A 25531-nucleotide genomic window follows, 5' to 3' on the forward strand; every position below is an offset into this window, starting at 1 on the left:
CTGTTCGCTCCTCTTTCAAATGGGGGCAATCACCTGACTTCCAGGACTGATGTGCACGTTCCTGAGATCTCAGGTAGAGCACAAAGGGTCTTGGGGGAGCAGAGGGGCCCTGATGTTAGCGCTCCCCACGCCCTCGGGTTCTGACCTACTGCTGTGTGATCCTGGGTAAGTCATTGCTTCTGGTCTTGGTTTCCTCAACTACGGAAAGATCGAGAGAGACTCTGCAAAGTCCTGCTCTCTGTGAGAACGTCCATCACAGCCTTATTTAAGATGACAAATAATGGGAACCTACCTAAATAGAACAAGAATAGTTAACACTCACTGAGTCATATGTCAGTGCCAGGCATTGCTTGCATCACTGTGTCTACTTGTTTAACCCTCACTCCTTCCCTGTGAGGCAGGGATGGTGTCCTTATTATAGAAATGGGGAAATCGAGTCACAGAGCTGTTGAATAACTTACTGGAGTCATGCAGCTTAAAAGGGACACAGCTGGGAACCGATTCCAGGCAGCGTGGCTCTGCCATCCAGGCTCTGAGCAGAGACACTCAACAACCCTACCCCGCAAATAATGGTTAAGGAAATTGCTGTATAGTCAATTTCTGAAGAACGATAGAGCTTTCACAACTAGTGCTAATTCAGAGGGGGTGACGATCTACATATATTTCTGTACATATGTGATACTTCAATAAAAATTTACTCAAGCAAATAATAAAATGGAAAATCATTTGGACATAAGTTTATGTGAACAAAAGCAGAATTAAAATTAGTCTATACATAGGATTACACTGAGTAAGATTTATACAGCCATCGATGTATAGAAAACACAAGGGACGGGACTTCTCTGGTGGCGCAGTGGTTAAGAATCCACCTGCCAATGCAGGGGACACCGGTTCTATCCCTGGTCTGGGAAGATCCTGCATGCTGCAGAGCAACTAAGCCTGTGTGCCACAACTACCGAGCCTGCGCTCTAGAGCCCGTGAGGCACAACTACTGAAGCCCGCACGCCTAGAGCCCGTGCTCTGCAACAAGAGAAGCCACCGCAATAAGAAGCCCATGCATCACAATGAAGAGTAGCCCCTGCTCGCCACAGCTAGAGAAAGGCTGCGTGCAGCAACAAAGACCCAACGCAGCCAAAAATAAATACATAAATTTATGTAAAAAAAAAAGAAAACACAAGGAGAGATTTTGCCAAACTTATGTGGATAGTATGATTGTAGGTGATTTCTTCTTTGTTTCTATTTTCTGTATTTTACAAATTTACCCTAATGAGCTCATGCTGGTTTCTCATAACAAAATACTTTATCAAAAAAAAAAAAAACCAAACAAACAAAGAAGGGAAAATCAAAAAAACACACACTGTAATTTCCCCATGACTTTCGTTCCAGACTGACTGTGATTTCCTGATGATCAATGTAAAAATTAATAATAACAGTTGGGTAGAGTCTATAACTCAAGACAAGAATTTTGAGAAACTTCCAGATTGTGAAACATCAAGATATTGTCCCTCTAACAAAAGACTATGAGTGGAAGAGGGAGGCAGAACATCAGGTCTCTACGCTCTTATGACATCTGTTTTTAAAAGCATCTTGTTAGAATGCCCCATTAAGAGCAGGGAACAAAATAAAGTGTTCTTTCAGAAATGAGTCAGAAATACAATTGGAAGCCTCTGCCTGTTTGCACTGACGTCAATCTTGTCAGTGCAAATCAGTGAGCAAGAGTGGAAATAAAAGGTCAAGGTAGAAGACATGGGAATAGCTCATAAAGGGCAAAACCAAAGACCAGAGAGGTTGAGTGCATTGTCCAACATCACACAGCCAAGAATTTCCAGAGCCAGGATTCAGCTCCAGTTAGGTCTCTTTGCAAAACCTCTGCAATTTCTGCTAGATTCTGAAATTCCCTAATGTTTTATCCATCCCCCCCACGCCCCCCGTATGTTTATTTTACATATCAAAGGTTGAGAAAAAGTGACGAGCTCTACGTCTCTCTTCTTTTGGACACTGTTGCTTATTAATAAGTTACCCTCTTGATGGACTGATGGACTGGAGTGTACTTTCTCCTTTTCTTTGCCTTGCAAACTCCTACATGTTTGGGGTGGTGATGACAGCTAATGGTTTTAAAGTGATGGCAACAGAACTTAGGCTCATATGGACTCTGATCTGGACTCCCAGGGAGATATGGCCCTCTCTACAGGGTGATAGCCACAATGTGTCATTTGGGACTAAGTGAGAGAACTACTTATTGAAAAGAAGACAGTAAGGAAACAAGATGTAGATAAGAATATTCTCTAGATGGGTGAAACGTCAGTGATAAACTGCATTATAAACTCCCCAAATTCAGACACTTCGGAGTGACAAAGGGCATGTTGCTTTAAATTCATGCGCTTGTTACCTGGGGCTCCCTGCAGCTCTGTTTAACCCCCCATGATGTTCTCAGGAATAACCCTCAGTTTACTCACAGAGAAGATGGCAGCCAAAGTCTCGATGCCACCTGTGCTCAAGGTGATGTATGGGATCTTTTCCGGAGGGATTCCAGCTTTTCCAAAGATACTGTTGGTGTAGAACCAAATCTATAAAGCAGGAGAGAAAAAGAAGGCAGGAGGGTCAGTGAGAGGCATCTATTTTCTAAATTAAATTCAGGTACAAGGTGGTCTCTGAGATTTGCTGCTCAATCCAGAGGCATAAGGTGGAGCTATGTGGCTTGGCCGACCGCTTATTTTCTCCTTTCTCCCACATTTTCCCTTTCTCCAATACTAACAGAATGTCTACATTACTGGGAGCAACATGTGCTCAGCTAAGTGTGGCAATGAGATATGAACAGAAATATTGGTAAGGCTTCCAGGAATTCTCCTGAAAAGGAGATTTTCATGAAAGAGGTGTGATCTCTTTTTTGCCCTTCCTGCTTTCTGCTGTCAGGATGGTGAATGTGATGGCTAGAGCTTCAGCAGCCCTCTTGGGACACTAGGTGACCTCAGGACAGCACTGCTTTTAGTCCCCATGGTAACTTTGTGAGAATTAGATATAGTCCCTGATCCACAAGACATTTTACTGTCATCCACTAGAAACTGTCATAATAAATCTATAGTGGGTACAACATGAATGAAACTCCTGAGAGTTCTGCAACTCACAAGCTGCATAACTATACATAGAACCCTTATGGTAAGAAAGCCCCAGTTGAGATGCTGGAGCAGGAAGTTAGAAGGAGACTGTGTGAAATCTCTTGCATTCCTATACACTAATGATGAAAAATATGACAGAGAAATTAAGGAAACACTCCCATTCACCACTGCAACAAAAAGAAAAAAATACCTAGGAATAAACCTACTTAGGTGGACAAAAGAACTGTATGCAGAAAACTATAAGACAGTGATGAAAGAAATTAAAGATGATACAAACAGATGGAGAGATACACCATGTTCTTGGATTAGAAGAATCAACTTTGTGAAAATGATTACACTACCCAAAGCAATCTACAGGTTCAATGCAATCCCTATCAAACTACCAATGGCATTTTTCACAGAACTAGAATAAAAAATTTCACAATTTGTATGGAAACACAAAAGACCCCGAGTAGCCAAAGCAATCTTGAGAAAGAAAAATGGACCTGGAGGAATCAGGCTCCCTGACTTCAGACTATACCTCAAAGCTACAGTAATCAAGACAGTATGGTACTGGCACAAAAACAGAAATTTAGATCAATGGAATAGGATAGAAAGCCCAGAGATAAACCCACGCACATATGGTCACCTTCTCTTTGACAAAGGAAACAAGAATATACAATGGAGAAAAGACAGCCTCTTCAATAAGTGGCGCTGGGAAAACTGGACAGCTACATGTAAAAGAATGAAATTAGAATACTCCCTAACTCCATACACAAAAATAAACTCAAAATAGATTAAAGACCTAAATGTAAGGCCAGACACTATAAAACTCTTAGAGGAAAACATAGGCAGAACACTCCATGACATAAATCACAGCAAGACCCTTTTCGACCCACTTCCTAGAGAAATGGAAATAAAAACAAAAATAAACAAATGAGACCTAATAAAACTTAAAAGCTTTTGCACAGCAAAGAAAACCATAAACAAGACAAAAAGACAACCCTCAGAATGGGAAAAAATATTTGCAAATGAAGCAACTGACAAAGGATTAATCTCCAAAATATACAAGCATGCAGCTCAACATCAAAAAAACAAACAACCCAATCCAAAAATGGGCAGAAGACCTAAATAGACATTTCTCCAAAGAAGATACACAGATTGCCAACAAACACATGAAAGGATGATCCACATCACTAATCATTAGAGAAATGCAAATCAAAACTACAATGAAGTATCACCTCACACCAGTCAGAATGGTCATCATCAAAAAATCTATAAAGAATAAATGCTGGAGAGGGTGTGGAGAAAAGGGAATCCTCTTGCACTGTTGGTGGGAATGTAAATTGATACAGCCACTATGGAGAACAGTTTGGAGGTTCCTTAAAAAACTGAAAATAGAACTGCCATATGACCCAGCAGTCCCACTACTGGGCATATACCCTGAGAAAACCATAATTCAAAGAGTCATGTACCACAGTGTTCATTGCAGCTCTATTTACAATAGCCAGGACATGGAAGCAACCTAAGTGTCCAACAGATGAATGGATAAAGAAGATGTGGCACATATATACAATGGAATATTACTCAATCATAAAAAGAAACGGAACTGAGTTATTTGTAGTGAGGTGGATGGACCTAGAGTCTGTCATACAGAGTGAAGTAAGTCAGGAAGAGAAAAACAAATACTGTATGCTAACAAATATATATGGAATCTAAAAGAAAAATATGTTTCTGAAGATCCTAGGGGCAGGACAGGAATAAAGACACAGACTAGAGAATGCACTTGAGGACATAGGGTGGGGGAAGGGTAAGCTGGGATGAAGTGAGAGAGTGGCATGGACATATATACACTACCATATGTAAAATAGATAGCTAGTGGGAAGCAGCCGCATAGCACAGGGAGATCAGCTGGGTGCTTTGTGTCCACCTAGAGGGGTGGGACAGGGAGGGTGGGAGGGAGATGCAAGAGGGAGGAGATTTGGGGATACATGTATATGCATAGCTGACTCACTTTGTTATAAAACAGAAACTAACACACCATTGTAAAGCAATTATACTCCAATAAAGATGTTAAAAAGAAAAAAGAAAAGGAGGAGACTGTGTCCATACTCACTAGCGTGATTCAAACCTGGGCATTTTGGAGTGTGTTAATAATGATTCCAGGATAACAGGCATAAATAAGGACTGCCCTCTGCAAACCACCGTGTGTGGTCCTGGGTCCCCTGTACCAGCCCTCCTAATTTCCTTCATGTGAGAGAGAAGACCTATATTGTTTATATCACTGTTGAGGTTTCTGCCACATGAGGCCAAACCTAACCCTAACAGATACTCACAGGGCATCAGACAATCACTGATTTGGAGTTTGGAGACCTGGCTGCATCTTGAACTACCTGTGTGACCTCAGGCAATTCCCTCTGCGCTGCTGAGATTCCTTCTCCTTCTTGGTCAAAAGAGGATAACCACGCCCTTCCTGGGAGATGTCAGGAACTGGGTAAGTCACTATTCATTGATTTAAAGTTTTGGATCGATAGGCTGAACATAAATCATTTGTGTCCTCCCAATCCTAGCCATTTCCTTGAAAAGCAAGAGTTTGCTGAATGATAGAAAACCATGCAGTCTTGATACATGAAATCTGACAAGAAACCGTGCTGCCTTGAAGGGCTTTGGAAACATTTATAAACTGATCATCGTTAAGCAGAAACATTAGGGCTTGTTGCTTATAACTTGTCAGGCTCGACTGTAGCTGGGTGTGTTCTCTGCGTTTGGTTCTTTGTTTCTGGAGAAAGGTCTTGTTTCTACAGATTTGTCTTTTTACCAGCATTGGTTGGAAAAAAACCTTTCACACATTGGGGGAGAAGTTATAATTTAGGACCTACTCATATCTACAGATGGTTTTGCCAGCTAAAGAATGTCACTCGCCACCTGGCTCTACAAGGATTAGGTCATTAGCCACTGCAGTCGTTGACCTGCAACACACCCTGAAAGCAGTTCAGGGTGGAGGTCAGGAATGAGACACTCTGTGCTCTGGGAAAACTGGCTTTCAGATAGATGTTTTTGAGAGAAAATTTTATGAACCCAATTTCTTGCATTTTCTCATACTTAGAAAAGCACTAAAATCATTGACGAGACATATGCTCCTTGTGGCTAGCAGCAACCTTCTACTGAGATGTGTGCTTGATTGCATGTACCCCCTTCACCAAAATCATATATATACTGATCTCCCCCGCTACCTCTTTGGAGCAGTTCTTCAGAGCTATCTGAGAGGCTGTTTCTTGGGCTATAGCCCTCAGTAAGCCCCCAGTAAAGCTGAACTCACAGCTCTCACTTCGCATTTTTTTAAATTCAAAAGTTTATTTTTTAGTAAATCAGTAATTCTTCATAAAGCTATAGGCACACCCAGAGACTCCAGTAAAAACTACTGCATGAATTTTTCTGAGCTTGTGGGCATTGATGCATTTGGTGGCAAAAATTGGTTTTAATACTCACGTAAAACAGGGACTTCCCTGGTGGCGCAGTGGTTAAGAATCGCCAGCCAATGCAGGGGACACGGGTTTGAGCCCCGGTCCGGGAAGATCCCACACGCTGCAGAGCAACTAAGACCATGCGCCACAACTACTGAGCCTGCGCTCTAGCTCCTGCGAGCCACAACTACTGAGCCTGTGAGTCACAATTACTGAAGCCTGCGCACCTAGAGCCCGTGCTCTGCAACAAGAGAAGCCACCGCAATGAGAGGCCTGAGCACCACAATGAATAGTAGTCCCCGCTCACCGCAACTAGAGAAAGCCCGTGTGCAGCAACGGCTTGCAGCAATGGCTTGCAGCAACGAAGATGTAACGCAGCCAAAAATAAATTAGATAAAATAAATATTATTTAAAAAAATATTCACGTAAAACAAAGACTCTCCTGCTTGTGTCTGCCTCTCATTTGAATGAGCTGATAAATTAGAATTTTAGACTCTATCTTTGCTGTCATGTCCATAGAGTGCAGAAGTAGCTCCTGATAACTCATTAATTCCTAAAGCTCTTAGGGCTCTGACAGAAGCTAAAATAATTCCAAAATGCCTTAGTCTCCACTGGATCTGTTTATATGATCTCTTCTCCTTTTGAAGGTAACTGATTCCCCAGCACACCTTCAGGGTTGGATCAGAAGAGTTTAGCTGCCTTTCTTAATCTTCGCCCAAATTCATGGATTTTCAACAGTCAGCGATCTCTCTGGGCCCTTTCCACCCCCAGCTGCCCTGCTGCAAAGTGGATCTGACATTTGTATCGTTCTCAGCCTCAGCTCTGAACCCCACACCCTGACCTGCTCATGTTCCAGAAGCTTCCAGCCTCTGATCCCATGTGATATGTGTTCTCCGTGGAAGCTATGTTCCGGCCTCCTGCGTGGTGCTCCTTCCTGGCTTCTCACACCCCTTCCAACCCACTTTCTTCCCTGCTTCCAGCTCTCCCTTGTAGCAACACTGCCAGGAGCATCCCTGACAGGTTTAAATGTTAGTGAAGAGAGTCACGGTGAAGACAGCCCACATTATGGGCTCACAGGGACAGTTATAAGTGGCCCTCCAGTCATCTTATACTTAAATGCATTTCTGCAATGACAGGCAGAAATCGGCCCTTTGGACCCTCTCCCCATCCAGGGCCTGCAGGGAGGATGTGCTGGGCTGGTCCTGTCGCCGTGGGGAAGGCCTGTACATCACACAAGCCGTCGGCCTCATTTTGCTGGCTTCACGAAGCCATCTCCCTCTCTCTGCCTCACCTTACAGAGCAGGAAGGTAACTCTCTGCATCTGCTCCCACTGAGTTTTATTTGATCTGGCAGTCTGAGGGCGTCGAACAACACGGAGGCACGAGAAAGTTTGGAGCGTGTCCCCCGGAGGACCTTCCTGTGGACTGTGATTTGCGTTGACCTCATCCCGACACAGTCGTGCTTTTTCTGGTTGCCTGGTGGTCTTCAGCCACTGATGCAGATGGTGGGGTGGAAGGGGCAGAAATTCTGAGAGGCCCACAAGCCGGGGTTTCAATCCCAGCACTGCTTCTGGTGACCTGTGGGTCTGGAGGCAAATGATTTCACGTCTCGAAATCTCCGTTCTCTGAAAGAAGGTAATCATACTCTGTCTTTCAAGGTTGTTGTGAAAGTTTTTAAAATGATGAAGTAAAGCATCTTTTCTCTAATTGGTGCGTAACAAATAATGGGTATCATTTTGGAAGATTTCCATCTCTCTATGGAGATGTGACTGCTCCTTGGTAAAGGAGGACATGGGACAGTTGTGTGAGAGGCCCGCGTACCACAAAAAAAAAAAAAAAAAAAAAAAAGATAGGAATCCAGAAGAAAGAAGGGCAACCCAAGGTAGATAAGAGTACCATCATCATCACCCTTGACCTTCCAGAAGATTCCAGAAGGTTCAAGAAAACTATGGCTTCCTTGCACCAGGTTTGGCAGTTGGTCCAATTTTCATCAACCCAAGGACTTGGTAGAAACAGTGCCCTCCTTGCCCTTGTTCTTCTCACCCCATACTCTTTGCCTTCCTAAACACTCAGCTGCCTCCCATATGCCATGGGCTGCTGGAGACGCAGGCACCGTGGGAAGGGTCTCCATCCTTGAGGATGGTTGGGGGGAGGGGAGCAGTGTCAGAGAGACTAAATATTTGCACAAAAACCTGTTTTTTGTGCAAACGACAAATTGCTCAGGAGGAAGGTAGCTGCATAAAATAAGTAATTTTAAGTGACAAGTCTAATTTTAGAGAAAAGAACTTGAAAGCTATTGTGAGAAGGAGGGGAGAAAAACCAATATGACACTGAAAAGGAATTTAGAAATAACTAAATGTTAAATTCAACTTTCACTTGATTTTCTAATACGTGAAAACCATTCATTGACTCTTCAGCCAAAAAGTACTGAACAATGCGTAATGCTTGTTTAGGACAGTGGTTCTCAGCTGGGGGCAATTTTGTCCCCAGCAGATGTTGGGCAACGTCGGAAGAACTTTTTTATTGTTGTATCTGCTGTCATCTAGTGGGTAGAGGCCGGGTAAGCTGCAAAACATCCTACAGTGTACAGGGCAGTCCGCGTGGCAATGAATTTTCCAGCCCCAAATGTGCATAGTGCTGAGGCTGAGAAAAGCTGGTTTAGTGCAAGGTCTTAGAGATGGGCTGGCCAAACTGGCAGGGCCCCTGGTGCCAGGACATGTGAGTTTGACAGCACAGGCATCACCCACCGTGACCTTGAGCAAGTCCTTGACCCTCTGTAAGCCTCAGTTTCTTCATCTAGAAAATGGGGACGGTGCCACCTACCCTGAAGGACCTTTGGAGCCAGAATAAAGTGATGAATGGAGATGTCTAGCAGTATTTACAACTGTCTTAACATATGGACCATGTCCTCCCACCCCCAAATAATTTCTGGTAAAACTAAGGGGACAGAGCAAGTCTTAAAGGACATTTAAAGTTTTTCATCTGTGTTAGATAGCTCTCTTCCTTGGTGTCATGAATTATTTGGATTAAAAGTTAGCAGGTGCAGGGAGAGAGATTGGACTGGAGCACAGGACAGTTGGGCTCTGAGGCTGGGATTTGCTGCTAACCAGTGTTTATCCTTTTGTATGTAAGATGGAAGTAAGACTTGTCCCCTTGGCTTCCTAGGGATGACCTGGGGACACAGCCCAGTGACACATATGGGGATGCTCTGAGGGGACCTTGGGGATCCTTCCTGCTTGGGGTTTAAGCACCCAGACCTTGTAGCCAAATGGCTGGGGCTCAAATCCCCTTTCCACCATTCCTAGCTGTGTGACCTAGGGAAAGTATCTCAATGTCTCTGTGCCTAACAGTCATGCCTAGCTCACAGGGCTGCCATGGAGACAGCTCTTGGCTCATATTAAGTGCTAAGTAAGTGTGTGCTTGATTATTATTACAGCTGAGCAGACAGAGGCTGAGCAAGGGAAAGCAATTGGCCTGGTTTAAAACTGCAGGTTTTGTGGTCACAGTGAGACAGAAAGCCAGGCCTCTGGATCTTGGCCCAGAGCTCTTTACTCTAGGCCATGTCAGGTTCCATGCCAAGCTGGAAGTATTACTCCTGATTTAAAGATTAAAAATAATCCTCGGGGCTTCCCTGGTGGCGCAGTGGTTGAGTGTCCGCCTGCCGATGCAGGGGACACGGGTTCGTGCCCTGGTCCGGGAAGATACCACATCCCGCGAAGCAGCTGGGCCCGTGAGCCATGGCCGCTGAGCTTGCGCGTCCAGAGCCTGTGCTCCGCAGTGGGAGAGGCCACAGCAGTAAGAGGCCCGTGTAACGCAAAAAAAAAAAAAAAAAAAAAAAATCCTCAACAAACTAAGAATAGAAGGAAATTACCTCAATGTAATAAAGGGTATATAGTTGTTTTATATTATTTTAGACACACCAGAATTCTCATGTTTACTGTTTGCATGGTGTATCTTTTCTCCATTTTTTACTTTCAAATTGTACCTTTATGTTTAAATGTTTTTCTCTTGTAAATAGGATATACTTGAATTTTGCTTTCAGATGCATGCCAATAATCTCTTTTACTTGGAGTATTATTTCCCATTTACATTTCATATAATTATTGATATAGTTGGGTTTAATATACACTTTTTCTTAAAAAAAAACACAAAACAACAGAAAAACCCAAAACAAACAACCACCCCCAAAACAAAACAAAAAAATAAAGGGCACATACTTGATAAGCCCTCAGCTACCATCATACTCAATGATGAAAAACTGAAAGCTTTTCTTCTAAGGTCAGGAAGGTCTTAGAAGGATGCCCACTCTTGCCACTTTTATTCAACATAGTACTGGAGGTCCTAGCCAGAGAAATTAGGCAAGAAAAAGACACAAAATGCATCCAAGTCAGAAAGGAAGAAGTAAATTATCACTGTTTGCAAATGACATGTTCTTATATGTAGAAAACCCTAAGATACCACACACACACATACACATACAGAATGTTAGAACTAATAAACAAATTCGGTAAAGTTTTAGGATACAAAATCAACATACAAAAATCAGTTGCATTTCTATACACTAACAAGGAACTATCCAAAAAGGAAATTAAGAATACAATCCCATTTTCAACAACATCAAAAATAATAAAATACTTGAGAATAAAGTTAACTATGAAGGTGAAAGACTTTTACATTGAAAACTACAAAACACTGATGAGAGAAATGAAAGAAGACACAAATAAATGGAAAGATCTTCCATGTTCACGTATCAGAAGACTTAATATGTATTAGTTAAAATGTCCATATTACCCAAAGCAATCTACAGATTCAATGTGATCCCTATCAGAATCCCAATGGCATATTTTACAGAAATAGAAAAAAATAATCCTATAGTTTATATGGAACCACAGAAGACCATGAATAACCAAAACAATCTTGAGAAAACACAGAACTAGAGGCATCACACTTCCTTATTTCAAAATATGTTATAAAGCCACAGTAATTAAGACAGTATGGTACTGGCATAAAGACAGACATACGGACTAATGAAACAGAAGAGAGAACCCAGAAATAAACCTATGCATATACAGTCAACTGATTGACAAGGGTGCCGAGAATATTCAGTGGGGAAAGGATAATCTTTTTGACAAATGGTGTTGGAAAAACTGGATATCCACACACAAAAGAATGAAATTGGACCCTTATCTTCACTCAAAATGGATTAAAGACTTAAACATAAGACCTGGAACTGTAAAACTTCTAGAAGAAAACATAGGGGGAAAACTTCATAACATTGATCTTGGCAATGATTTTTTGAGTATGACAGCCAAAGCAAAGTTAGACAAGTGGGACTACATCAAACTAAAAAGCTTCTGCACAGCAAAGGAAATCATCAACAGCACACAAAGGCAACCTACAGAATGGGAGAAAATACTAGCAAACCATATATACCCGATAAGGGGCTAATATCCAAAATATATAAGGAACTCCTACATTTCGATAGCAAAAAAAATAAAAATAAAGCAAAATGACGATAACAAAATCCCCTCCCCCACCAAAGCTTCTAAAAAACCCTGTTAACAAGTGGGCAAAGGACTTGAATAGACATTTCTCCAAAGAAAACATACAAATAGCCAACAGGCATATGAAAAGAGTCTCAACATCATTAATCACCAGAGAAATGCAAATCAAAACAACAAGAGATCACCTCACGCCTGTTAGGATGGCTACTACTACTACTACTACCACCAAGTGCTGGTGAAGATGTGGAGAACTTGGGAGCCTAGTCTAGTGCACTCTTGGTGGGAATGTCAACTGGTGCAGCCACAATGGAAAACAGTATGGTGGTTCCTCAAAAAACTAAAAATAGAGTTACCATATGATCCAGCAACTCCACTCTTGGGTTTTTATCCCAAAGAGTTGAAAGCAGGATCTTGAAGAGATGTTAGCACTCCTATGTTCAATGCAGCAATAGTCACAATAGCCAAGATATGGAAATAAGCTAAATGTTTGTTGATGGATGGGTGGATGTAGAAAGTGTAGTATATACATTTAATGCAATATTAATCAGCCTTAAAAAAAATAGAAATCTTGCATTTTGTGACATCGTGGCTGAATCTGGAGGACATTATGCTAAGTGAAATGAGACAGTCACAGAGGACAAATACTGCACGATTCCACTGATACGAGGTATCTAAAATAGTCAAACTCATAGAAGCAGAGAGTCGAATTGTGGTTGCCAGCCGCTGGTAGAGGGAAAACTGGGTGTTGCTAATCAACAGGTGTAAGGTTTCAGTAAAGCAAGATGAACAAGCTCTGGAGATCTGCGCAATATGGTGCCTAGAGTTAACAGTGCTGTGTTGTGCACTTGGACGTTTGTTAAGAGGGAAGGTCTCATGCTAAGTGCTCTCACAACGATAAGAAAAGAGATGGAACACAGTCAACGCGAGGCGGGTGGCTGAGATCTCAGCACTGCTGGCTCTGGGAGCGGAGAGACTGTTTTTTCCATCTATGCTTATGCAGTGGGGCTTATAGATGCACCCGAGGGGAATTTATAAAGTTATACAGGGTATGCAAATTGGAAAATTATGTCCCAGCGGAGGAGAGAATTCTGTTTAGAAACGTCATGGTTCTCAATCTAAATGCCTCGTTAAATACAGATTCCATATGTGGTTTTATGACTCCACATGCTAACTTTAAAGAGTGGATACATTCTCTCTCTGCTTTCTCAGAACAGGCAGGGTGCATTTGAGACTGTCTAGCATGACCTTGGTCTTACAAAGAGGAGGAAACGACAGGACTAATCCAAGGTCACGCTGTTAACCCAGGTGCTCCCTCATTCTGCTGACCAGACCAAGGTTAAACAAATAAGTAGGGAGATGATTTCATTTCATCCCACTGTTTCCAAAAAAAGAATTAAGAGTTGATGAAATGAGGCAGAGCACTGTGGTTGTAACTTCCTGTGCTGTCATCTTCCCTCTCCGGACAGGAATTACTCCCCTTTCAGGTCACCTCCCCTACATACTCACAAACACCCTCCCTGCTGACTTTTGTATGCCAGGCTCATACACACAGGGCAGTTATTTTACCCAGACCTCTTCAGAAGTTCCCTTCTCCCTCCCTCTAGGCCTAGCCACACTTGTCCTGAGCTACGTAAGTGACCTCAGAGGTAGTTTGGATGCTTCAGTACAAGAATCTCCTCTATGCATCCCTGCCAAGTGGCTGGCCAGCTGGCTTGCACACTTTCATGAATGGGGAACTCACCACCCCTGGAGGCAACCCACTCTTTTCCAGAAGGAACAATAATAATAATAATCCTAAGTGTGCCTCCTAGGCCTCACACTCCTGAATTCTAACTTCTGGAGCCCCCAAGAGAGAAGGGGCGGCTTTGCCCATCAGAGGGTTAGGGAACCCCATGTAAGACTCCCTCCTCCGGTTTCCCTGCCCACATCAACTCAGGCCCGAAGAAACTTTTTCTTTAAAGCCTTGAGGTTTTCTCAGGCCAAGTTGTGCACTGAAGCCAGCCCAGCCAAGGGTACTTTTACTTAAATCATCTCAGTGTTGCTCACTTATGACTTCCTAATACCCATTTTATTAAGAAATATGACTTTTAAGTATTTCTAAGGATAAGTAATTATACTGATAGGCAACCTTTATAAGGGGTAATCCTGGGCTAGCTGCTTTATTGAACACCTTGCATGGATTATTTCTTTCAGTATTACGTTAGTCCATTTTACAGATGCAGAAACTGAAGATCAGGTTATGTGGTTGCCCAATGGCACAGAGTTGGGGCTGGGACTTGGGCGTCCGGGCCCTGAACCTCCCCTCTCCCCTGCCTCCCTCTGGTTCCTCCGTTTGTGCAGGAGCGCTCACCGCATTGAGGCCACAGAGCTGGTAACAGGCCATGGTGATGACCACAGTGATGACCTGCCAGCGGACAGAGGGACTCCTGAGCAGCTCCAGCACGGACACCAGACGGCTGTTCCTCTGCTCGCGGCTCTCCGCCAGGACCTCCTCCACCTCTCGGGAGACATCCTCTTTGCCCAGGAATGTCTGGAAGGCTGCCAACAGGGACAAGCACAGATTTCAGTGGGATTAGGATGTCCGTTGTGTCTGATGCTGGGTCCCACAGGGATGGCTGGTCCAACCAAGACACACTCCTTGTCAGGGATGCAGCTGGCAGGGATCTTTGAAACCATGGAGCGCCAAGTCTTTGTTTAAAAGTTGGAAAACAGAGGCCCTGAGAGATGCAATGACTTGCCCAAGGTCACTGAGCTGGCCAGGAGAAGAGCCAAGAGAGAACCAGTGTCTCCTGATCGACCCCACAGCAAAGCAGAGCATGCCCAGGGTTCAAAGCCCGTCTCTACCACTGGGTAGATGAGCAGTGCCCCGTGCCTCACATGGCTCCTGTAATGATTGGGTGATGTAACACATGCTAAACCCTGGCTTCATGAATATAACTGAGCCCCTCCTGTTTGCCCGGCCCTGTGTGCTCATCCTCATAGGAGGCATCCAGACAGAGGTCAGATCGCCACTTGCTCAGGATGCCCAGGAGTCGAGTCTATCTTCAGAAGGAGGATTGAACTAAATGACCTCCAGGGTCCTTTCCACAAGCCCCTCTGAAACACAGAAACCTGGGTTGGAATATTCTCAAAGAGCTAACCTTCCCAGGATTCAAGCTCACCCATGTGACTCAGGCCTTTCCCAGACTGAACACTGCAAATTTCCAACTTCAGGGAACCTGTCATTATTTTTTCTTTTTTTCTTTTTTTTACCAAGCCCTTAATTGTGTAAACTTCCATGGATATATGCACAAATGTGGGCTGTCTGATTAGACCCCTGAGATCACAATAATCAGATCAGGGGAGATGCTTTTAGAACATGGATTTAAATATTCAGCACTTAGATATTCATCCTCCTACAGGGATGGTGGCTATGGTGACGGCTCCTGTGGACATTCCATTCCAGACACAATGGGCATCATCCCTAAAAACACTGCTCTGCATCACAGGCCATGTGAAATTGCTCTTCTTAGGTAGGAAAAAAAAAGCTGTTAAATTTCTCCAGATTCTCCAAGAAGCAAGCCCAGGAGTATATTGAAAACTGTCTCAGAATGTCTCTTTTGTAAGCTGTAATTTAATATTTTTCCTAGCATTTATTAAGGGTAAGTGGAAGAAACAGCGGAATGAGTAATGTTTCTGCAGCATGCACTAAACCATAGTATTTCTCAAAGTTCAAAAATGCAACATTCACGTGACAAAGTAATCCTAGAGTATTAAGGCAAGAAAATACTTATCTCTCCTCCCTGACATACATGCTTTCCATATAAAATAAGGAGAACTTTAGAACTTCTTTTTTTTTTCCTTTTCACCTTGGCTGCCAGGAAGCTCTCAGCTAAATTCAGTGTTCAACTTTTAGAGTTTCCTGGTGCAAAAATCTCTCTTCTTCCTCTTAAAAGTTCTGTTCTCCTTCTTCTTTTAAATCATCCACTTAACTTTCCTGTTGTATTTATGTTCATAAAAAGTTTGCTTCTACTTGTCCCACACCCCTCCTTCTGTGGTTCCCCTGAATGGGTGACGAAGAGTATCTCATGTGACTGGCCTAGCAGACATGAAGATGTGCCACTCAGGCTCCCTTCAGGAAAGGACTTGGCTTCTGGGCTGTGAGGAGGTTGGTTAGTCGACAGCCTCCAGCTCTTAGCTTCAGGGGCATGCATCTCATCTTTGAAGCCCAGGAAATGCTATTCTCATAGTGGTCCCAGCCCACGACTGAGCATGGCTGTGGTACAAGGGCCCAGCCATCCTTACCCAGTAGGGACTCATGTAATGCACAAGTGTTGTTCCGGGGCTCCCTCCAGGGCTGGCAGAGACCTTGCCAGGTGGCCTTGTGGTCTGAGGCTTCCTCTGCTCAATCCTGCTGCACCCTTTCCCTGCCCAGCTGTTACTCCCCAGGGAAACGTCTGTACTCCTAACTCCTTCTCAGCCTCTGTTTCCTGGAGAAGCCAACCTGCAACAACTAATTACTTGACAGGGCGAAATCATCAGTCAGCGTCACTCTATTTCCAACTTTGGAAGTGCCAAGCTGCTTTGGTTCTCACACCTTATCCTGAACTATCCCAGTAGTCCATAACTGCTCTCCTGGGTCCAGTCTTCTCGTGCCCTGTGGAGCTCCGACCATAACCCCCTCTGCACACTGCAGCATCAGCACCCATCTCACCAGTGCTCTTGATTCTAAAAGGCCCCTTGGCCTCTACACTCTGCAGAGTGAAGGTCAGGCTCCATGGCCCAGTCCATGGCTCTCCTTCAGCTTCTCTCCTGCTGCCCCCATTTTTGCATGCATCTCTCTTGGATGTGCAAACATGCATCTCAGCTTTCCTACACACGCTGTGCTTTCTTGGTTCTCTGCACTTGGCCGTGCCCTTCCCTCTGCCGGAAATGTCCTTCCTGCCATTCCTTGCCTGGCTAACTTCTCCTCCCTCCCGATGCCAGAGCCTAGGCTCTCTCAGCCCTCTGTGCTTTCCCACCTCGGTGCTTTCTCCCCACACTGTCATCGGCACCTCCTTTCCACCTGCTGTGAGCACTCTGAAGCCCAGTTCCTGGTGCCCGGTGGAGGGCAGATGCCAAGTTCGTGCTTGTTGATCTGAGCTGAACCAACCCAGCTGGCAAACCCACTGCCTTCCCTGAAAGCAGCATTTCTCCACCTTGGCACTTCTGACATCTGGGGCCAGAGAACTCTTTGTGATGGGAGCAGTCCTGTGCATTGTAAGGGGTTTAGCAGCATCCCCTGCCCTCTTACCCACTAGATGCCAGAAGCACCCCCTCAGTTGTGTCAATCAAAAATGTCTCCAAGCATTATTGAAAACAGCCAAGACATGAAACAACCCAAGTGTCCATTGATGGATGAATGGATACAGAAGATATGGTATATATATATATATATATATATATACACACACAAAACAACCCAAGTGTCCACTGATGGATGAATGGATACAGAAAATATGGTATATATATATATATATATATATATATATATATACACACACACACACCCCCCACACACAATGGAATATTATTCAGCCTTAAAAAAGAAGGAAATCCTGCTACTTGCAACAACATGGATGGACCTTGAGGGCATTATGCTGAGTGAAATAAGTCAGACGGAGATCTGACTTATGATCTCAGTTATATGTGGAATCTAACTCTCTCCACCCCAAACCAAGCTCATAGACACAGACAACAGATTGGTGGTCGTCAGAGGAAGGAGGCGGTAGGTGAGTGAAAAGGGGGAAGGTGGTCAAAAGGTACAAACTTCCAGTTAGAAAATACGTAAGTCCTGGGGATGCCATGGACAGTACGGTGACTATAATTAATAATACTGTATTGAAAAAAAAATAATACTGTATTGGATATTTGAAAGTTGCTAAAAGAGTGTGTCAAGCGGGGGCCTCAGAGAGCCTTGTGGCCTGGCACAGGGGCTCAGAGGCCCCTCCCAGGTGGGAGACCCCCATAGATGTCCACCAATACTAAGGAAAGCTTGCTTTGCTCAAAACCTGCCCCTGGCACCTGGCTGGACACAGAGTCCTTTGGGGCAGGAAGGGGGTGAGTGGCTTCCTTAGGTAAATTTTAATGTCCTCTTTTCCCTGGAGGCCATGAGCCTGTGGTCAAGGGGGGACATGGCTTTGAATCCTCAAGGCCAGCAGGTCTATGGCCAGGCCAGTGACCGCAGTCCAGGATGTCTTGCGGCGGCAGGGGGGGGTTTGGCTTTGCCTGGCTCTGCTGATTGGCAGACAATTGAGTTTCAGGTATCCCAGGCATATCATCAACTCTGATCAGTTCTACAGAACACAGAGCCCTTGCGGGGGACAGCACTGGCCTTTTAAAGGGAAGGTCTCAGGCCTGGTTGATGGAAGTCACAGGCCATTCAGAGCCAGTGCTCAGCACGAGCTTACTGAGTGAGCATCTACTAGGCTTCAGGCACTGTGCTAAACAAAAGCCACAGACCCTGCACCGGCGAGGTGGTGTCCCCATCACATCACATTTCCTAACAAGCTTTTGTAGAATTCTAATCCCAAGAGAGGCTCCATGGAAACCAGATTCCTTGATCAGAGAAGTTTAGTGTCATTGCATGAGCACTCTGTCTCTTGGTGGTTCAAACTTCACATTAGAATAATAAAGGTTCTGATAAGTCCTGCAGGAAAGACACCCATTTAGTTTTGTTTGGCTTCACTTTTCCCAAATGTATTTGCTGGGGCACCTACTAACAACCTGCAGAAGTACATCAAGAAGTGTGATTCTAACTTTATATGGCACGTATCACAGAGGCAGTGAATCCAGGACATCCTGGGAGCCTGGAGGGGGAATCTCACGGACGGCATTGAACAGAGAGAGGAGGCAGACATCATCAGACAAAAGGCTATTTTGTCTTTTAGGAGGCACTTTGAAGAGCAGAAAAAGTCTGAGGTAGGCAGAATAATGACCCCCCAAATCAGTCCATGTTCTAATCCCCAGGACCTGTGAATATGTTAGCTTTCATGGCCAAAGGGACTTTGCAGATGTGATTAGGTTAAGGACCTTGAGATGGGGAGGTTACCCTGGATTATCTGGGTGGGTCCAATGTCATCACAAGGGTCCTTATAAGAGGGAGGCAGGAGGGTCAGAGTGACAGAGAAAGAGAAGTGACCATGGAAACAGAGGTTGGAGGAGGGATGCACTTTGACGAAGGAGGAAGGGGCCGTGAGCCAAGGAATGCAGGTGGCCTCTACAAGCTGGAAAAGGACAGGAATGATTCTCCCCTAGAGCCTCCAGAAAGGAACACAGCCCTGCTGGCACCTTGATTTTAGCCCATTGAGTCCTATTTTGGAGTTTTGACTTCCAGAAATGTAGGATAATAAATTTATGTTTTAAGTCACTAAGTTTGTGGTCATTTTTTACAGCAGCAAAGGGAAACAAGTGCAGAGCCATTGAAATTAGATAGCTGTAGGTTCTACCTCACCACAACCACTCACTTTCTGTATGACATGGGAAAAGCATCTGACCTCTCAAGCCTTAGGTCTCATCTGTAAGGTAGGGCTGAGGCCACCTATGTCTCCAGGTCACTATGACATCCACCTGGGGGAGCGTAGGCAGGGCACCAGCCTGGAGCCTGGTTCACTGCAGATGCCCTTCGGTGCCCCTTTTCAGGGACAAGTAACCCACTGGGAGGCTAGCGGGCATGAGTGAAACCAGCATCATGCAAAACCTAATAAGGGCAAATGTGGGGTATATCTGTCCAGTGCTGCCTGGGGTCTAGGAGGGAGGGTTTGGAAGGGAGGGGGGGCTGCAAACTCAGGCTGTGCAGCTGCCAGCCTGGTATTTAAGCACAAAGCCCTAGATGTCAGGCCCTGGCTTGGGTACCCATGGAAGGATCGCTCAGCCTCTCTGGGTCCCGTCCTCACCTCTAACACAGTGATGACACTCGTGCCAGCCTCTCAGGCTGTGAGGACTGGGTAGTGGGCACACATCTGGAGGGGTGTTTGTCTCACGTGTCACGTGTTAGCTGGACCCACGTAGACAACACAGGCCAGGAGCCTCCAAGGGACGGGTCTGGGAGACATTTTGTGGCTGGAGCCTGGATGGGCTCAGGGATTTGGAAGTGGGCAGCATGGCGATGGGGGATGCGGGTGATGAGCTGGAGGCTATGGGACCCTGCGAGCTCCTGTCCGCACTGTCGCAGAGGGCTGAGCCCACATTCTGCCCGCCCACGCTTCACACCGCAACACGAAATAAAGAGAAACAGGTGTTCTTGACCAGGTCCAACTCACAGCCCTGAAGTTTCCCAGATCAATGTTGCGCTGTCTGGAAGTGGTGCCCGAGCCTGGCAAACTTGGAGAAAGAGCTGAAGGTTAAGGGCAGCGTGATTCAGGCCCTGAAATACCCACAAAACGCCGCACCCTGAGTAAAAATGGGAAGAGGTGTGTGACGAAGAGGAAAGGGACAGGCCGTGCAGATGGGCTGAACTGGGTTCCACCCCGGATCTGCCGCCCATCAGCTGTGGAGCCTGCAGGCCTCCGGATCCTCACGCTCCCGCTTACTGGGGTTCCAGAGGGGTCACTGTGATGATCTGGTGCAGTGACACCTGCCAGTTCACCACACCTGTGATGGGTTGTGTAACGGTTGGGAGGTGCTTAAGAGCCCCAACTCTGGGGCCACGCTGCCTGGGTCTCCATCCCGACATCACCACTTTTCACCTAGTCTGATGCCAAGCCAGTTACTTAATGCTTCCGTGCCTTAGTTTTCTCATCTGTAAAATGAGCATAACAGCATTGGGGCTGCCAGTAGTATTAAACACCAGCAGTCACGAAGTCCTTAGTCCATATCCCCTCCCTCTTGCGTCTCCCTCCCACCCTCCCTATCCCACCCCTCTAGGTGGTCACAAAGCACCGAGCTCATCTCCCTGTGCTATGTGGCTGCTTCCCACTAGCTATCTATTTTACATTTGGTAGTGTATATATGTCCATGCCACTCTCTCACTTTGTCACAGCTTACCCTTCCATTCTCTAGTAGGTCTGTGTCTTTATTCCTGTCTTACCCCTAGGTTCTTCATGACATTTTTTTTTTTTTTGTGGTACGCGGGCCTCTCACTGTTGCGGCCTCTCCCGTTGCGGAGCACAGGCTCCGGACGCGCAGGCTCAGCGGCCATGGCTCACGGGCCCAGCTGCTCCGCGGCATGTGGGATCTTCCCGGACTGGGGCATGAACCCGTGTTCCCTGCATCGGCAGGTGGACTCTCAACCACTGCGCCACCAGGGAAGCCCATTTTTTTTTTCTCTTAAATTCCATATATTTGTGTTAGCATACGGTATTTGTCTTTCTCTTTCTGACTTACTTCACTCTGTATGACAGACTCTAGGTCCATCCACCTCATTACAAATAGCTCAATATCATTTCTTTTTATGGCTGAGTAATATTCCATTGTATGTATGTGCCACATCTTCTATATCCATTCATCCGATGATGGACACTTAGGTTGTTTCCATCTCCTGGCTATTGTAAATAGAGCTGCAATGAACATGTTGGTACATGACTCTTTTTGAATTATGGTTTTCTCAGGGTATATGCCCAGTAGTGGGATTGCTGGGTCATATGGTAGTTCTATTTGTAGTTTTTTAAAGAACCTCCAAACTGTCCTCCGCAGTGGCTGTACCAATTCACATTAGCACAAGCAGTGCAAGAGTGTTCCCTTTTCTCCACACCCTCTCCAGCATTTATTGTTTCTGGATTTTTTGATGATGGCTATTCTGACTGGTGTGAGATGATACCGCACTGTAGTTTTGATTTGCATTTCTCTAATGATTAATGATGTTGAGCATTCTTTCATGTGTTTGTTGGCAGTCTGTATATCTTCTTTGGAGAAATGTCTATTTAGGTCTTCTGCCCATTTTTGGATTGGGTTGTTTGTTTTTTTGTTATTGAGCTGCATGAGCTGCTTGTAAATTTGGGAGATTAATCCTTTGTCAGTTGCTTCATTTGCAAATATTTTCTCCCATTGGGAGGGTTATCTTTTGGTCTTGTTTATGGTTTCCTTTGCTGTGCAAAAGCTTTGAAATTTCATTACGTCACACTTGTTCATTTTTGTTTTTATTTCCATTTCTCTAGGAGGTGGGTCAAAAAGGATCTTGCTGTGATTTATGTCATAGAGTGTTCTGCCTATGTTTTCCTCTAAGAGTTTGATAGTTTCTGGCCTTAAATTTAGGTCTTTGATCCATTTTGAGCTTATTTTTGTGTATGGTGTTAGGGAGTAACCTAATCTCATACTTTTACATGTACCTGTCCAGTTTTCCCAGCAACACTCATTGAAGAGGCTGTCCTTTCTCCACTGTACATTCCTGCCTGCTTTATCAAAGATAAGGTGACCATATGTGCGTGGGTTTATGTCTGGGCTTTCTGTCCTGTTCCATTGATCTATATTTCTGTTTTTGTGCCAGTACCATACTGTCTTGATTACTGTAGCTTTGTAGTATAGTCTGAAGTCAGGGAGTCTGATTCCTCCAGCTCCGTTTTTCATTCTCAAGATTGCTTTGGCTATTCAGGGTCTTTTGTGTTTCCATACAAATTGTGAATTTTTTTGTTCTAGTTCTGTGAAAAATGCCATTGGTAGTTTGATAGGGATTGCATTGAATCTGTAGATTGCTTTGGGTAGTAGAGTCATTTTCACAATGTTGATTCTTCCAATCCAAGAACATGGTATATCTCTCCATCTATTTGTATCATCTTTAATTTCTTTCATCAGTGTCTTATAATTTTCTGCACACAGGTCTTTTGTCTCCTTAGGTAGGTTTATTCCGAGATATTTTATTCTTTTTGTTGCAGTGGTAAATGGGAGTGTTTTCTTGATTTCACTTTCAGATTTTTCATCATTAGTGTATCGGAATGCCAGAGATTTCTGTGCATTAATTTTGTATCCTGCTACTTTACCAAATTCATTGATTAGCTCTAGTAGTTTTCTGGTAGCATCTTTAGGATTCTCTATGTATAGTATCATGTCATCTGCAAACAGTGACAGCTTTACTTCTTCTTTTCCGATTTGGATTCCTTTTATTTCCTTTTCTTCTCTGATTGCTGTGTCTAAAACTTCCAAAACTATGTTGAATAAGAGTGGTGAGAGTGGGCAACCTTGTCTTGTTCCTGATCTTACTGGAAATGCTTTCAGTATTTCACCATTGAAGACGATGTTGGCTGTGGGTTTGTCATATATGGCCTTTATTATGTTGAGGTAAGTTCCCTCTATGCCTACTTTCTGGAGGGTTTTTATCATAAATGGGTGTTGAATTTTGTCGAAAGGTTTCTCTGCATCTATTGAGATGGCCATATGGTTTTTCTCCTTCAATTTGTTAATATGGTGTATCACATTGATTGTTTTGTGTATATTGAAGAATACTTGCACTCCTGGAATAAACCCCACTTCATCATGGTGTATGACCCTTTTAATGTGCTGTTGGATTCTGTTTGCTAGTATTTTGTTTAGGATTTTTGCATCTATGTTCATCAGTGATATTGGCCTGTAGTTTTCTTTCTTTGTGACATCTTTGTCTGGTTTTGCTATCAAGGTGATGGTGGCCTTGTAGAATGAGTTTGGGAGTGTGCCTCCCTCTGCTATATTTTGGAAGAGATTGAGAAGGATAGGTGTTAGCTCTTCTCTAAATGTTTGATAGAATTCGCCTGTGAAGCCTTCTGGTCCTGGGCTTTTGTTTGTTGGAAGATTTTTAATCACAGTTTCAATTACAGTGCTTGTGATTGGTCTGTTCATATTTTCTATTTCTTCCTGATTCAGTCTTGGCAGGTTGTGCATTTCTAGGAATTTGGCCATTTCTTCCAGGTTGTCCATTTTATTGGCATAGAGTTGCTTGTAGTAATCTCTCATGATCTTTTGTATTTCTGCAGTGTCAGTTGTTACGTCTCCTTTTTCATTTCTAATTCTACTGATTCAAGTTTTCTCCCTTTTTTTCTTGATGAGTCTGGCTAATGGTTTATCAATTTTGTTTATCTTCTCAAAGAATCAGCTTTTAGCTTTATTGATCTTTGCTATTGTTTCCTTCATTTCTTTTTCATTTATTTCTGATCTGATCTTTATGATTTCTTTCCTTCTGCTAACTTTGGGTTTTTTTTGTTCTTCTTTCTCTAATTGCTTTAGGTGCAAGGTTAGGTTGTTTATTCAAGATGTTTCCTGCTTCTTAAGGTAGGATTGTATTGCTATAACTTCCCTCTTGGAACTGCTTTTGCTGCATCCCATAGGTCTTGGGTCGTCGTGTCTCCATTGTCATTTGTTTCTAGGCATTTTTTAAATTTCCTCTTTGATTTCTTCAGTGATCACTTCGTTATTAAGTAGTGTATTGTTTAGCCTCCATGTGTTTGTATTTTTTATAGATATTTTCTTGTAATTGAAAAGATCTTTTCCTGTATCTAGTTTCATAGCATTGTGGTCAGAAAAGATACTTGATACAATTTCAATTTTCTTAAATTTACCAAGGCTTGATTTGTGACCCAAGATATGATCTATCCTGGAGAATGTTCCATGAGCACTTGAGAAAAATGTGTATTCTGTTGTTTTTGGGTGGAATGTCCTATAAATATCAATTAAGTCCATCTTGTTTAATGTATCAGTTAAAGCTTGTGTTTCCTTATTTATTTTCATTTTGGATGATCTATCCATTGGTGAAAGTGGGGTGTTAAAGTCCCCTACTATGAATGTGTTACTGTCGATTTCCCCTTTTATGGCTGTTAGTACTTGCCTTATGTATTGAGGTGCTCCTATGTTGAGTGCATAAATATTTAAAATTGTTATATCTTCTTCTTGGATCGATCCCTTGATAATTATGTAGTGTTCTTCTTTGTCTCTTGTAATATTCTTTATTTTAAAGTCTATTTTGTCTGATATGAGAATTGCTACTCCAGCTTTCTTTTGGTTTCCATTTGCATGGAATATCTTTTTCCATCCCCTCACTTTCAGTCTGTATGTGTCTCTAGGTCTGAAGTGGGTCTCTTGTAGACAGCATTTATATGGGTATTGTTTTTGTATCCATTCAGCCAGTCTGTGTCTTTTGGTGGGAGAAGTTAGTCCATTTACATTTAAGGTAATTATCTATATGTGTGTTCCTATAACCATTTTCTTAATTGTTTTGGGTTTCTTATTATAGGTCTTTTCCTTCTCCTGTGTTTCTTGCCTAGAGAAGATCCTTTAGCATTTGTTGTAAAGCTGGTTTGGTGGTGCTGAACTCTCTCAGCTTTTGCTTGTCTGTAAAGGTTTGAATTTCTCCATCAAATCTGAATGAGATCCTTGCTGGGTAGAGTAATCTTGGTTGTAGGTTTTTCTCCTTCATCACTTTAAATATGTCCTGCCAGTCCCTTCTGGCTTGCCGAGTTTCTGCTGAAAGATCAGCTGTTAACCTTATGGGGATTCGCTTGTGTGTTATTTGTTGTTTTTCCCTTGCTGCTTTTAATATGTTTTCTTTGTAT

General features: G+C 43.7%; 1 protein-coding gene across 1 annotated transcript in view; it reads right to left on the reverse strand.

The window, feature by feature from the left end:
- SLC2A9 (solute carrier family 2 member 9) overlaps nucleotides 1–25531 on the reverse strand; it is a 210231-nt gene that overhangs the window by 63840 nt on the left and 120860 nt on the right. The window contains 2 exon segments of the mRNA XM_089911655.1: nucleotides 2457–2567; nucleotides 14413–14600. Coding sequence (XP_089767781.1) covers nucleotides 2457–2567; nucleotides 14413–14600 — 299 coding nt within the window.

Source organism: Delphinapterus leucas, chromosome 5, assembly GCF_059928025.1.
Source record: "Delphinapterus leucas isolate spDelLeu-1000000601 "Yukka" chromosome 5, BTC_Dleu_Yukka2, whole genome shotgun sequence".
In the NCBI taxonomy this organism is placed as follows: Eukaryota; Metazoa; Chordata; class Mammalia; order Artiodactyla; family Monodontidae; genus Delphinapterus; species Delphinapterus leucas.